At 43.5% G+C, this 14098-nt stretch overlaps 2 protein-coding genes across 5 annotated transcripts in view; one reads left to right on the top strand and one right to left on the bottom strand.

Moving 5' to 3' along the window:
• Positions 1-14098, bottom strand: part of LOC308254967 (uncharacterized protein C16orf96) — a 67110-nt gene that overhangs the window by 46310 nt on the left and 6702 nt on the right. For 3 of the 4 annotated variants that reach the window (XM_080681635.1, XM_080681636.1, XM_080681633.1), the window contains exon 2: positions 11365-11467. The exons of the other annotated variant lie outside the window; for it this stretch is intronic. The gene's annotated coding sequence lies outside the window, so the exon portion shown is untranslated. The remainder of the gene's footprint in view (positions 1-11364; positions 11468-14098) is intronic. 4 annotated transcript variants of the gene reach the window in all.
• On the top strand, positions 1736-2077 carry LOC308255440 (sterile alpha motif domain-containing protein 13-like; the record flags this gene model as incomplete). Its single annotated transcript, XM_080682854.1, has 1 exon — positions 1736-2077. The coding sequence occupies exon 1, from the start codon at positions 1769-1771 to the stop codon at positions 2075-2077; it is 309 nt and encodes a 102-aa protein (XP_080538980.1). The 5' UTR covers positions 1736-1768.

The following is a 14098-nucleotide window of genomic DNA, read 5'->3' as shown; positions in this document are numbered from 1 at the left end:
GGGGAGGTCTCCACTTCAGGAGTCCTGTAGAAGGTGGAGTGTCAATTACTAGTTGCCAGCTTACTCTGAAGATAGAGCACGGGCATTTAAGGAAATACCACAGTTAGTGCTGGAAGCTCCTGGGGCCCAGGGAATGTGTTCCTCTGGGATTCAAGAAAGAGAAGCTACTAAATCAGCTTAGGTTCCAACAGTTTAGAGAGGTGGAAACACAGCTCAAAGAGCCCAATCCAGTCTCAGGCCTTCAAGGTAGAGGCTGCAAGCCAATAAGATACTGATATGTTTCCTGGCACCCGGCACTGAGCCTGACACTGACTCTGCTTTCCTTCAACCAACGTTTACTGAGCACCTACTAGGTGCCAGGTGCCATGCCCCTAAGTACAGAGGAGACCATAGTGGGCAGGTCAGAGGAGGTCTGATGGGGTGGGAGGGGAGGGAGGAAGAGAGACACACATTTATCTTACAACAAAGAAATAAAATAATTTCAGGTAGTGATAGGAATTAGAAACATATGAAACAGGACAAAATGAGAATGGGATGGGCACTAATTAAATAGGGCTGTTGGAGTAGCCAGCCTCCAAGGTGGCTCCCAAAGATAACCCGGAGACTCTCACCCTTGTGTGGTCTGCTCCCATCCTATCCCACCAAACTGGGCGTGTACCTTATACCACCAATGCATCTATGTACATACATGCACTCATTCATTTCACATTACAATATGGTAAGATTTTGGAAAGTTGTGTATGCCGCAGGTGATTTGATGCTGTTAAATTGAAACACACTATAAAAATGCAAAGAAAAAAAAAAGCCAATGTGTTAGACTTGAAAGGGTCCATTAACTTTAAAAATCATGTCATTTTAGTTCTGAAAATAAAATAATTCTTACAAAAATGAAAAAACCTAAAGACCTGGCTGCTGTGTGGAAGAAGCCACGAGGCCATGCCATAGGATGTTCCCAGTTTCCTGGAGATTCGCTGGCCCCAGGGAGGACCCTGCCCTTAGGTCGACAGCAGCTGTGACCTGGCACTGCTCAGTTTTGATGGTGGAACCCTAATTCAGACAATTTTGGAATGAACTTGTTACTGGGATATTCTTTGAATGGCTGGTTAGAGCCAAAAGCCAATTAACGGGATTGGAAACAAAAGTAGCATTTTTTTTTCTTCCAAATAAATTGAGGTCGGAGATTAAATCAGTTATGTAAAGTGTCTTTTTTTTTTTTTTTAAAGAGAGAGAGAAAGAGGAAGGGAGAAACATCAATTTATTGTCCCACTTATTTATACAATCGTTGGTTGCTTCTTGTCCCCCCCCCCCCCCACATTGGTTGCTTCTTGCATGTGCCCTGACCTGATATTGAACCCGAGATCCTGGCGTATCAGGACAACTCTCTAACCAGCTAAGCTACCTGGCCAGAACCCAGAAAGCCGTTTTTCATGCTGGATAAATAGCTAGGAATGATAACCAGGTGACCTTTCCTCTCTCACCCCAGGAAGAACTGACAGAAGGATTGCTGGTGAAGGATTAGGAAGAGGCTGTGGTGTCTGCTGTTTCTGGCTGCCTCGCATTAGACCAGTGGTTGGCAAACTGTGGCTCGCGAGCCACATGCGGCTCTTTGGCCCCTTGAGTGTGGCTCTTCCACAAAATACCACGGCCTGGACGAGCTATTTTGAAGAAGTGGCATTAGAAGAAGTTTAAGGAGCTCTGTGCTGGGGAAAGCCTCCCAGCGCCGGCCACGCGGGGAGTTGCTGAAGTAAAGAAAACCTACAGCCTTCCCATGCTATCTGTTGACATGGAAAACAAGAAAAATGGCTCTGTTGGTGTAAAAAATTCCCTGGAGAACGGGAGACCACCCGATCCTGCAGACTGGGCTGTGGTGGATGTCGTCAATTACTTCCTGACAGCGGGATTTGAGGAGCAAGCTAATGCTTTTCAAGAACAGGAAATTGATGGAAAATCCCTGCTATTGATGACAAGAAATGATGTGCTGACAGGACTTCAGTTAAAGTTGGGGCCTGCTCTGAAAATCTATGAGTATCATGTAAAACCTCTGCAGTCAAAGAATTTAAAGAACAACTCCTCATAGTACAGTCAAATTGGGGTCTCAGACCTCAAAAATACATAATGACATAATTTGGTTTCATGTGATGAAACTTTGTAAACAGGATACATACATGTGTATATGTAAAGAATTTCAACCAAATGAAACGTTATCCTATTGGATAGACTAAGCAATCCATCAGCTGACCTGAATTCAGCTAGGAGGAGCAAGAAGAACAGGTGGATGGGATGGTTTTCTTTGTGGAGTTTGTCAAAGAGAGTACAAAGAAATCAATGTTTGACATGAGTAGATACCCTTCCCCAGAAAAACTCTGAGGTCATAAGGACATTCTTCGTTTCTTCATAGATGGCTTTCCCAAAATTCTTTTAAAAATTTAATGGAATGAGCATGTTTTGGTTACAGACTCGGGGAGGGGGAGAAAGAGAAAGCGATCACTGTCTCCCTTGAGTTCCTCTGCTCCTTAGAGCTTGTGTTACTGGGATGGAATTGCTGACACCCTTTTTTACAGAGGGTCCTCCACTTGACCTTATTAACGTTTCACTGGGATATGCTGCGATTTTTGAAATGAACATGCATCTTGGCCCCTTTAGAAGCAAAATCATAGCTCTGAAAAGAAAAACTCTGTGTGTATTGAGGATATCCATCCATATTCAGCTGGCTTTCACAGGGGGTAATGGTATTTTCTGCATAGAATTGCTTTTAAATTGGTTGTTTCGGAAGAAAGCATTTATTTCACTTTATGGTTGTATTTATAATTTGTTTCTGAAGAAATTTGCCACGAGTTACAGATCAAAAAGCCTTGTTACTAGTACAGAATATTTTTATATACATTCCTTCATGATGGTGTAATATTTTTAAAATTGCTCTAATGCTTTGTTTGATTCCTAGTTTGAGTACTTGTTTTTAAGAACTTGAAAAGGTGGGGTTGCTACATCTCTGTTTAAAGAGACATTTGTTCAATCTCTGTGTGTTGATGCCTTGTTGGATTGTGTTTTGTGGTTGCAATAAAGCATTGCTTCAGGTTTGTTTTTTTTTTAAAAAAGTTTAAGTTTAAAAACTTTGGCTCTCAAAAGAAATTTCAATCATTGTACTGTTGATATTTGGCTCTGTTGACTAATGAGTTTGCCGATCACTGCATTAGACATTCTATTTATTTATAATGGGGATGAAGGTGGAGGTGTGGGATTTCATAACAGGTGCAGGCAGCCTGCCCCCTACTCAGAAGCTGAGAGTCCAATCAGATCTCCCCTCCCACCTCAATATCATTTGTGGTTAGGTGGGAAAAATTAACAAGGCAACTGCTGTTCCTGGTTCTGAATTTCAGGACCAATACTTTTTTTTTTAAACAAGAGAAAATAATCAAATTTAATTACATACATATATATGGGAACCCCAATATCTGAGCGAGTCAGAGACCCCACACACATGAGAGGTTCAGAGAGAGAAAGGGAAAATCAGGTATATCTGGCATTCTGAGCTAAGGCACCTGGGACTTCAGAGGGGAGGAAGGTCCTTGCAGGATGATAAGAGCAGATGTTCAGTAATTAGAAGTTTGTCCTGCTCTATAAGTAGGACAAACTATAAAAAATTATAAAAAATTATTTTCGGTGATAACCCTTATTATGGGCAAGGCCTCTAATTTATTTATTTATTTATTTATTTATTTATTTATTAAAATATATTTTATTGACTTTTTACAGAGAGGAAGGGAGAGGGATAGAGAGTTAGAAACATCGATGAGAGAGAAACATCGATCAGCTGCCTCCTGCACACCTCCTACCGGGGATGTGCCCGCAACCAAGGTACATGCCCTCGACTGGAATCGAACCCGGGACCTTTCAGTCCGCAAGCCGACGCTCTATCCACTGAGCCAAACCGGTCAGGGCAAGGCCCCTAATTTAAAGTCTTTTTTTATTGTTGACAGTATTACAGACTTCCTCCATTTTCCCCCTTTTGCCTCCCTCCACCCACCCATGCCCCAGCCCAGGCCTTCACCACACTATTATCTGTGTCCATGGTCTATGCATACATACTTTTAAAAAAGCCTCTTTAAATGCAAATTGGCTGGACTAACCTTCAGGAAGCTGTGGGGCCACAGGGCGGATGGAAAGGGAAGGGAGTTTTCAGGATGCCCACAGTAGGATCAAGGGTCCAGTGACTGGGTCACTGGGCGGTAGCATACTAACCTTCCCAAGCAGGCTGTCCTGGTACCGCAGGCCCAGGCTCAGCTTTCTGGTGCCAACCTGAGCTGGGTTCCTTAACCAAAGAATATAATTCGGAGAGCAACCATGACCTTCAAATCAAGTCCTTTTCTGCTTAGGTAACCAGAGTAAGTTCCTGTTGCTTGTAACCAAGAAATCCCAACTGGTCCAAAGTGCCCATTTGTAAGGCTGCTAAATGTCACGGTCAGGAAAACACCAATAGCTCAGTGCTGAAGGAGAGTGTGTGTCTAGGTCAGTGGTCGGCAAACTCATTAGTCAACAGAGCCAAATATCAACAGTACAATTGAAATTTCTTTTGAGAGCCAAATTTTTTAAATTTAAACTTCTTCTAACGCCACTTCTTCAAAATAGACTCGCCCAGGCCGTGGTATTTTGTGGAAGAGCCACACTCAAGGGGCCAAAGAGCCGCATGTGGCTCACGAGCCGCAGTTTGAGGACCACGGGTCTAGGTTATAGCAAATCAGAGCGTGAACTCGCTGTGCCTCCTGAGGCTTACCCACCCAGAAGGGTATGTCCCGGGGGAGGAATGGCTGCAGGTGCCCAAATTTCTTCTTGCGGGGTAGTGGGGGGGCATAAAATATTAGTTTACATTTGCACTGACCTGGACAGGGAACTGTCCAGCTTCCTTAACAAGACCTCAGACAAGACGTTTCCAGGGCCTCTGAAAGGTTCCCAAGGATCTGGGGCAATCTTCCTCCCCCCATCACTCATATCACATCCTTCATCAGACTTTTCCTCCTAAATATCTCCCAATTCCACCCACACCCCTTCTTGTCCACGGCCAGCCCTGACATCCTTTGCTTAGGATAAGACAAACCAGTTGATGTGGTCTGTATGCTGCATGGCTCAGCCTACCTCTCACCTCAATTCATAGGAGCTCTTTCAATTCTCTGACCAACTTCCCAATCCTCACCCAAGCCCCTGGCAACCACCATTCTACTTTCTGTCTCTCTGACTTTGACTACTTAGGTACTTCATTATAAGTGGAATCATACAGTATTTCTCTTTCCGTGACTGGCTTATCTCATTTAGCATAAAGTCTTCAGGTTCATCCACATAGCAGCATCTGTCAGAATATCCTTCCTTTTTAAAAAAAATTTTTTTATTGATTTTAGAGAGGAAGGGAGAGGGAGAGATAGAAACATCAATGATGAGAGAGAAACATTGATCAGCTGCCTCCTGCACGCCCTCTACTGGGGATTGAGCCTGCAACCCAGGCATGTGTCCTGGACCGGAATCGAACCCAGGACCCTTCAGTCCACAGTCCGATGCTCTATCCACTGAGCAAAACCGGCCAGGCCCCTCCCCCCTCTTTAAATTGATTTCAGAGAGAGGAAGGGAGAGGGAGAGAGGGATAGAAACATCAATAATGAGATGCCTCCTCCAAGCCCCCCACCAGGGATCGAGCCCATACCCGGGCATGTGCCCTTGACCATGAATCGAACCTGTGACCTTTCGGTGCACAGGATGACACTCAACCACTGAGACACAAGCAGGGCAGTTTCCTTCCTTTTTAGGCTGAGTAGTATTACAAAATATATATATACACTACATTTTGCTTATCCATTCATATGTCGCTGGATGATGTACTCCCGAGTTGCATCTGTATTTTGGCTATTATGAATAATGCTGCTATGAACACAGGAGTACCAATACCTGTTCAAGTCCCTGCTTTCAATTTTTTAACTCAGAAGTGGAGTTGCTGAATCATATGGTAATTCTATGGTTCATTTTCTTTTTTTTTTTTTCTTTTTTTTAAAATATATTTTATTGATTTTTCACAGAGAGGGAGAGGGATAGAGTTAGAAACATCGATGAGAGAGAGACATTGATCAGCTGCCTCCTGCACACCCCCCACTGGGGATGTGCCCGCAACCAAGGCACATGCCCCCGACCGGAATCGAACCCGGGACCCCTCAGTCCCCAGGCCGACGCTCTAGCCACTGAGCCAAACCGGTTAGGGCCTATGGTTCATTTTCTGAGGAACTGCCATACTGTTTCCAAGTGGCTGCATCAATTTACATCCTCAACAAGCAATGCACAAGGGTTCCAATTCCTCCACATTCTCACCAAAACTTCCCATTTTCTGATAAAGCCAACCTAATGGGTGTGGGATGATATTGAATGGTGGCTTTAAGTTGCATTTTCCTAATGACTAGTGATGTTGAGTATCTTTTCATGTACTTATTGGCCATTTGTAGACCTTCTTCAGAAAAATGTTTACTTAAGTCCTTTGCTCATTTTTTTGTTTGCTTGTTTTTTGTGTGTTAATTCTCACCCAAGGATAGTTTTTCCATTGATTTTTAGAGAGAGTGGAAGGGAGGGAGAGAGAGTGAAAAAGAAAAACATTGATGTGAGAAACACCAATTGGTTGCCTTTAGCATGTGCCTGACTGGGGCTGGGGATTGAACCTGCAACCCAGGTACATGCCCTCGACCAGGAATCGAACTTGCGACCCTTCCGTATTAACCACTGAACTACACCCACAGGGGCAACCCATTTTTAAATCAGATTTTTGTTGTTGTTTAGTTGTAGGATTTCTTTATATACTCTGGATACTTACCAGGCATATAATGTTCAAATTAACCTTCTTTTAGTCCTCTTGTCTTCGTTCTGTTCCATTCTGCCACAGACCCTTAGCACATGTAATCTCCCTGGCTGAAACATTTTTCCTTCTCATATTATCCAGGAAAGAAAACTCCCACTCAGCCCTGGCCAGTGTGGCTCATTTGGTTGAGTGTCCTCCCGTGCACCAAAAGGTCACCGGGAAGGGGGTGTGCACAACATCAATCCATTGGCTGCCTCCTGCATGCTCTCCACCGGGGATCAAGCCCATGTCCAGCATGTGCCCTTGACAGCAAATCAAACCTGTGACCTTTTGGTGCACAGGATGGCACCTAACTAAGCCACACTGGCCAGAGCTCAATAAACTATGCTTAAAAAAAAAAAGGCCCAGCCAGCGCGGCTCAGTGGTTGAGTGTCCACCTATGAACCATGAGGTCATGGTTAGATTCCTGGTCAGGGCACATGCCTGGGTTGCAGGCTCAATCCCCAGTCGGGGCATGCAGGAGGCAGCCAATCAATGATCCTCTCTCATCATTGATGTTTCTCTCTCTCTCTCTCTCTCTCTCTTTCCCTTCCTCTCTGAAATAAATATCTATACTAATAAAAGGGTAATATGCTAATTAGACCGGACGTCTTCTAAACAAAGCCATGGTGGCGGGGGCCTAGGCAGAGGAGGTTAGGGGCAATCAGGCTGTCAGAGGAGAAGTTAGGGGGCAATCAGGCCAGCAGGGAAGCAGTTAGGGGGTGATCAGGCTGGCAGGTGAGCAGTTAGGGCAATCAGGTCAGCAGGAGAGAGCAGTTAGGGGTAATCAGGCCAGCAGAGGAGAGCAGTTAGGAATGATCAGATAGGCAGGAGAGCAGATAGGAGCGATCAGACAGGCATGCAGAGTGGTTAGGGGCATCAGGCAGGCAGGCAGAGGTGGTTAGGGGTGATCAGGCAGGCAAGCATAGTGGTTAGGGGCGATCAGGCAGGCAGGCAGGTGAGTGGTTAGGAGCCAGCAGTCCCAGATTGCGAGAGGGATGTCCAACTGATCAGGCCTAAACCAGCAGTCGGACATCCCCCAAGGGGTCCCAGATTGGAGAGGGTGCAGGCCGGGCTGAGGGACCCCCACCCCGTGCATGAATTTCGTGCATTGGGCTTCTAGTGTATATATATATGTATATATATAAAAAGTAAACTCCCACGCATCATTCAGACCTCAGCTTAGCCATCACTTTCCAATGAAAGCCTTCACCATATCCTTGATTAGGGTAAATGCTACCTACTCTGGAATCTTAATACTTCTCATGTCTTTCCTATTGATTCGTGCCATTACTCCAACTACTCTGTGAATTCCTGGAGGTAGATTATATCTTTTCTCTACTAGGCAATCGTTCATAGCAAACATGTAGTAGGTGTTCAATAAATACTAAATGACTGAATGAATAAAACAGAGTCATTTGTAGAAAGCCTCTTTCCTAGGAGGGACCACAAATAGAGATATGTGCTTTTTTTGGGGCTAAACCTCTGGATGAGTACAAGAAGGCTGATTTTTACCTTCTGCAATAAAACATTGAGCTACACCTGTAGACTCACATAGGGTGGATTCAATAACACAAAAGAACTTGAAGAGCCCTGGCCAGTGTTCTCAGTGGTTAGAGCGTTGACCCATGCACCAAGGGTTCGTGGGTTTGATTCCTGGTCAAGGGCACATACCTGGATTGCAGGTTCCATTCCCAGCCCCCATCGGGGCGCATGTGGGAGGCAACCAATTGATGTGTCTCTCTCACATTGATGTTTCTCTCTCTCCCCCCTCTCCCTCCCTTCCACTCTCTCTAAAAAAGAAAAAGTGTCCTCAGGTGAGGATTTTAAAAAAGAAGAACTTGAAGATAATACTGTATGATCCCTTGTAACATGTTCAGAGATCCACTGTGGTCAGACACTGCATTTACAGTTTCTTTAACTCAAGCAATAATACTACAAGACAGGGATTATCCTGATTTTTCTTTTAGCTATTTGAATATATTATTCCACTGCCTTCTAGCCTCCATTGTTTCTTTTCTTTTTTTTTTTTTTAATATATTTTATTGATTTTTTACAGAGATGAAGGAAGAAGGATAGATAGTCAGAAACATCGATGAGAGAGGAACATCGATCAGCTGCCTCTTGCACACCTCCTACTGGGGATGTGCCCGCAACCAAGTTACATGCCCTTGACCGGAATCGAACCCGGGACCCTTCAGTCCGCAGGCCGACGCTCTATCCACTGAGCCAAACCGGTTTTGGCTAGCCTCCATTGTTTCTGATGATAAATTAGCTATTAATGTTACTTGGGTTCCCCTGTAGTGATGAGTCATTTTTCTCTTGCTCTTTTCAAGATGTTCTTGTCTTGTCTTTTAACTATGATCTGTCTGCATGTGGATCTCCGCATTTTTCCTACTTGGAATTTGTTGAGATTCTTAGACGTGTTAATTAATGGGTTTTTTGAAAGTACATTTGGGAATTTTTCAGGCATTATTTCTTTGAATATTTCTTTTGTTCCTATATCTCTCTTCTCTCCTACTGATACTCCAATTACACATAAGCTGGTATACTCAAAGGTGTCCCATGTTTCTCTGAGGCTCTGTTTATTTCCTCTTTTTTTTATAGACTGCATAGTCTCTATCAATCTAGCTTCAAGCTCACTAGATCTTTCTTCTGCTAGTTCAAACACTTACTATTATTTTATAGATGAGAAAATAAACATCAGAATATGGCAATTTACTGAAGGTCACACATAGCTTTTTTTTTTTTTTTTTTTTTTTTTTTTACACATACTAGTAGCTATTAAGTGGCATGGCCAGTACTTTAATCTAAGATCTCAGTTCTCATCCTGCCTATCACTTATTCAATCACTTGTTCACTCAAAGAGTTTAATGAATGTTGACTATGTGCCAGAAACTGTTCTGGGAACTGGAGAATATCCAACAGACAAGAGTCCTGCCCTCATGAAGACATCAAACAATTAAACAAACAGATAAACAAAGTACTTTAAATGATGTTACGTGTTATGAAGAAAGTGAAGCAGGCAAAAAGACAATGGTGGCAGGTGCTCAGGTGTCTGTGGAAGTGACATCTGAGCTGAGACCTAAAGAGGTTCCTGGAGCTCCTTCAGAACAGAGATCTTTTGTCTTCTTCTCTGTCTCTTTTTTTATTTTATTTTATTTTTTTTTCATTTTTTTCCCTCTCTGTCTCTTTAGCACCAGAACACAGAATCCAGTAAATAGTAGGGGCTCAGTAAATGTTTGCTAAATGGATAATAGGTGCAAAGGAGCTGTCAAGTCTCATGAGCCATGATAGAAATATTACAAAATAGATGTTAACATTGAAATCATTCATGTTTCTGTTTAGAATCATTTAACACTAAAATTTGAAGGTCTGGCAATACCGAGTGTTGGTTAGGCTGTGACCAGCAGAATGCTCAAATGCTCTGGTGGAGTGTAAATTGGCAGAAGTACTTTGGGGAAACAATGTAGTTAGGTCTACAAGGCTAAACATATGCAAACGCTACGACCCAGCCATTCCATCCCTCAATGGACTTCCAACAGAAATATAGTCATACCCTGCACCAGAATGCCTGTGACAGCAATATCATAATAGCTAGCAGTTCCCATCTGGGAATTACCCAGATGTCCATGAACAGCAAAACAGACAAACTGTGCTATATTCACATAATGGATCATCATACTGCAATGAGAAGGAATGTTGACAACTATGTGTAACAATATGGATGATGTCCACAGTTATAAAACTGAGCAAAGGAAGCCATATACAAAAGAGCTCATCCTGTATGAATCCATTTCTATAAAAAGTACTAAAAAAGTAGAAAACTAATTTTTGTTGTTTAGAAGTCAGGAGCGTGGTAACTCTGGAGTGACCTCTTGCTTGGAAGATGGCATGAGGCAGAGTTGCTGGGAATGGACACATTGGTGTGCTCATTTGGTGAATATGCATCACATTGTACGCTTCTGTTAAGAGTGTTTTTCTGTTTCAAAGGTTTGGGAATCTGCAACAATTCAAACAAATCAATGACCCAACAACATGGATTCCACAGGGGTGGCGGGCTTCCTTCCTATCCTGTGCTGGGTGTAAAGACAGATTTTTGCAAAGAACAGCTTGAGCATGACAGCTTCCTCTCACCTCATATGTGCTGCCTCACATCAGCTTTGGAGAGCAACTTGAGCAGTAAGGAGACCCTCAGTCAAATAACAAGAGCTGGGGTCTGCCAGCCACTGGCTCTGCAACTCTAAACATGCTACATCCTCCATTCAGCTTTAGGTAAAAGTGCATAGGCTCCTAGTGGGAATGAAGAGAGGAATGTGTGTAAAGTGCTTATCCTGGTGCATGGCACAAAGTAAGTGCTCAGGGATATTAACGGAAACTCCCAAAATGATCGCATGATTTTGTTTGAGGCTTTCAAGCCAATGATGAATCAGCCTGATGGAAGGAAGGGGCGAAGGAAAGGGCTAAGGAAGAGGCAGAGGATTGTGGGAGGAGAGAATTACCCTTCATGATGCTCAGGCTCTGCCCCAGTGGACAGAACCCCTTTAGTAACCTGGAATGTTGCATTACAAAAGTTGCACACCATATGCTCCAACTGGCTCCAACCTGTAACAGAAGATACAAAAACAGGTAAAAGAAATCTATTCGTAGGAGTTGGTCTAGTGACTCCTTGTGGGAGGACAGTGATTAGAAGGGGGCACAGAGGAGACTGCTGGGAGGATGGTCACACTCTGTGTCTTCTTAACCTGGTGCTGGTTGCGCTAGTAAGTGAGGTTCGTGAAAATTCCAAGCTCAATACTGAAAATACGTGTCCTTTTCCTTATAGGTCTCAATGTAAGAATCCGGCCTAATTTAAATTCTGGCCTAAGAGAACTAAACTAGACAGATGAACACTACCTCCAGCCCTCTGTAATGTGGACTCCAAGTCAGGAATGCAAACAAAAAGAATTCATCATGTCCCCTGTCACATCGTTTTGCCAGCAGATGGCACTTGTTGTAGAGAGAATGGAGGGCCCCCTTTCCCCACCTTTGGGCAGTTTTCCTTCCTTCCTTCCTTCCTTCCTTCCTTCCTTCCTTCCTTCCTTCCTTCCTTCCTTCCTTCCTTCCTTCCTCCCTCCCTCCCTCCCTCCCTCCCTCTCTCCCTCCCTCCCTTCCTTCATATATTTTTATTGATTTCAGAGAGGAAGGGAGAGGGAGATAGAAACATCAATGATGAGAGAGAATCATTGATGAGCTGCCTCCTGCATGCCCCCTACTGGGGATCGAGCCCGCAACCAGGGCATGAGCCCTTAACTGGAATTGAACCCGGGACCCTTCAGTATGCAGGCCGATGCTCTATCCATTGAGCCAAACCAGCTAAGACCTTTGGGCAGTTTTCTGCACAACCTGGGAGGCAAACAGCTCTCAGGAACCTGGTGGACCAGCCCCATTGTAGGCAAAAGGTGTTCATCCTGCCGCAGGAGGATGCGCTGGTGGCAGGGGCCACCAGGTGCAAAGAAACCTGTCACTAAAGGTGTGCTGGGTCTAAGGTGCTCCAGTGCCCCAGTTATGTTAAAATCTGGACTAAAAATAAAGGGCAGCTGGCTTTGTAGTAGAGGTGTGAGTCTTGGAGGCCAGGGAGTAGGCAGGTGACATGGAAGGAGCCACATGTGCATGTTTGTGTGGAAGGGAGGTGACTATAGAAAGTGAACATTCTCCAGGACACAAGCAGTTACAAAGCAAGACTACCAATGACACTTCCTGGGACAGTCATGGGCTTCTGGTCTCAGATGAGCCCCTAGAGGCTTTACGGCAAATAACACGGATAAGATCACCCCTTCTCTATACAGAGTTGCTTGCCTTATTCATTATGTGTCTGAATTCATCCAAATTGCTTTGGGTACAGTCTCCCCTATTTTTTGTTTTTTGAACTGCTTAAATAAATATAATTCACATTTACCCATTTTAGTATGTTCACAGAATTGTGCAAACATCATGATAATCAATTTTAAAACATTTTCATCACCCCCAAAAGAAAAACCCTCACCCGTTATCAGTCACCCCCGTACTTCCCTCAGGCCTAGGCAGCAACTAATCTGTCTCTATGGATTTGCCTATTCTGAACATTTCATATCAATAGAATCATATAGTACGCGGTTTTATGTGCCTGGCTTCTTTCTCTGAGCATCATGTTTCCAAGGTTCATCATATGTTATAGCAAGTGTCAGAGCTTCATTCCTTTTTATGGCTGAATAATATGCCATTGTATGGATAAACCACAATTGATGGGGTGTTTTGACTTTTTTGGCATTAGTGAATGTGAACATTCATGCTATGAATATGAACAAATGCTGCGGTTTTCCTGTGTACATGTTTCCATTCTCTTGGACATATTCCTAGGAGCAGAATTTATGATGAGTCATGTTTAATCTTTTGGGGAACATCTGCCTTTAGTTTTAAGTGCAAATACAATTCTATCGTCTCATTTATTCTTTGATTCCTATTAACAGCAAGCGAGAGATGGCAGCTCTTTTTGTAAGGGAGGGGACTGAGACCGAGAGCACTCAAAGGATAGCAAATACTAATAATAAAACAACCACGAGTGCCAGCACATGCTAAGCACCATGTAAAGTGAACTAACTGCTGTCAGCCATTCCATCCTCACAACAACCCTATGAAGCTGGCATTATCTTTTTTTTTTTTAGATAAATCTTTATTCAGATTATTACAATTGTTTCTCCTTTTTCCCCCCATAGCTCCCCTCCACCCGGTTCCCACCCCACCTTCTGCCCTTACCTCCCCCCCACTGTCCTCATCCATGGGTGTATGATTTTTGTCCAGTCTCTTCCTGAACCTCCCATACCCCTTTCCCCCTGAGAATTATCAGTCCACCCCCTTTCTATGCCCCTGATTCTATTATATTCACCAGATTATTCTGTTCCTCAGGTTTTTAATTCACTTGATTTTTAGGTTCACTTGTTGATAGATATGTATTTGTTGTTCATAATTTTTATCTTTACTTTTTTCTTCTTCCTCTTTTTTAAGAATACCTTTCAGCATTTCATATAATACTGGTTTGGTGGTGATGAACTCCTTTAGCTTTTTCTTATCTGTGAAGCTCTTTATCTGCCCTTCAATTCTGAATGATAGCTTTCCTGGGTAGGGTAATCTTGGTTGTAGGTTCTTGCTATTCATCATTTTGAATATTTCTTGCCACTCCCGTCTGGCCTGCATAGTTTCTGTTGAGAAATCAGCTGA

Source organism: Plecotus auritus, assembly GCF_963455305.1.
Source record: "Plecotus auritus genome assembly, chromosome: 7".
NCBI classification, from domain to species: Eukaryota; Metazoa; Chordata; class Mammalia; order Chiroptera; family Vespertilionidae; genus Plecotus; species Plecotus auritus.
Note: the sequence above shows the minus strand (reverse complement) of the source record. Positions and strands in the feature narration are given on the sequence as shown.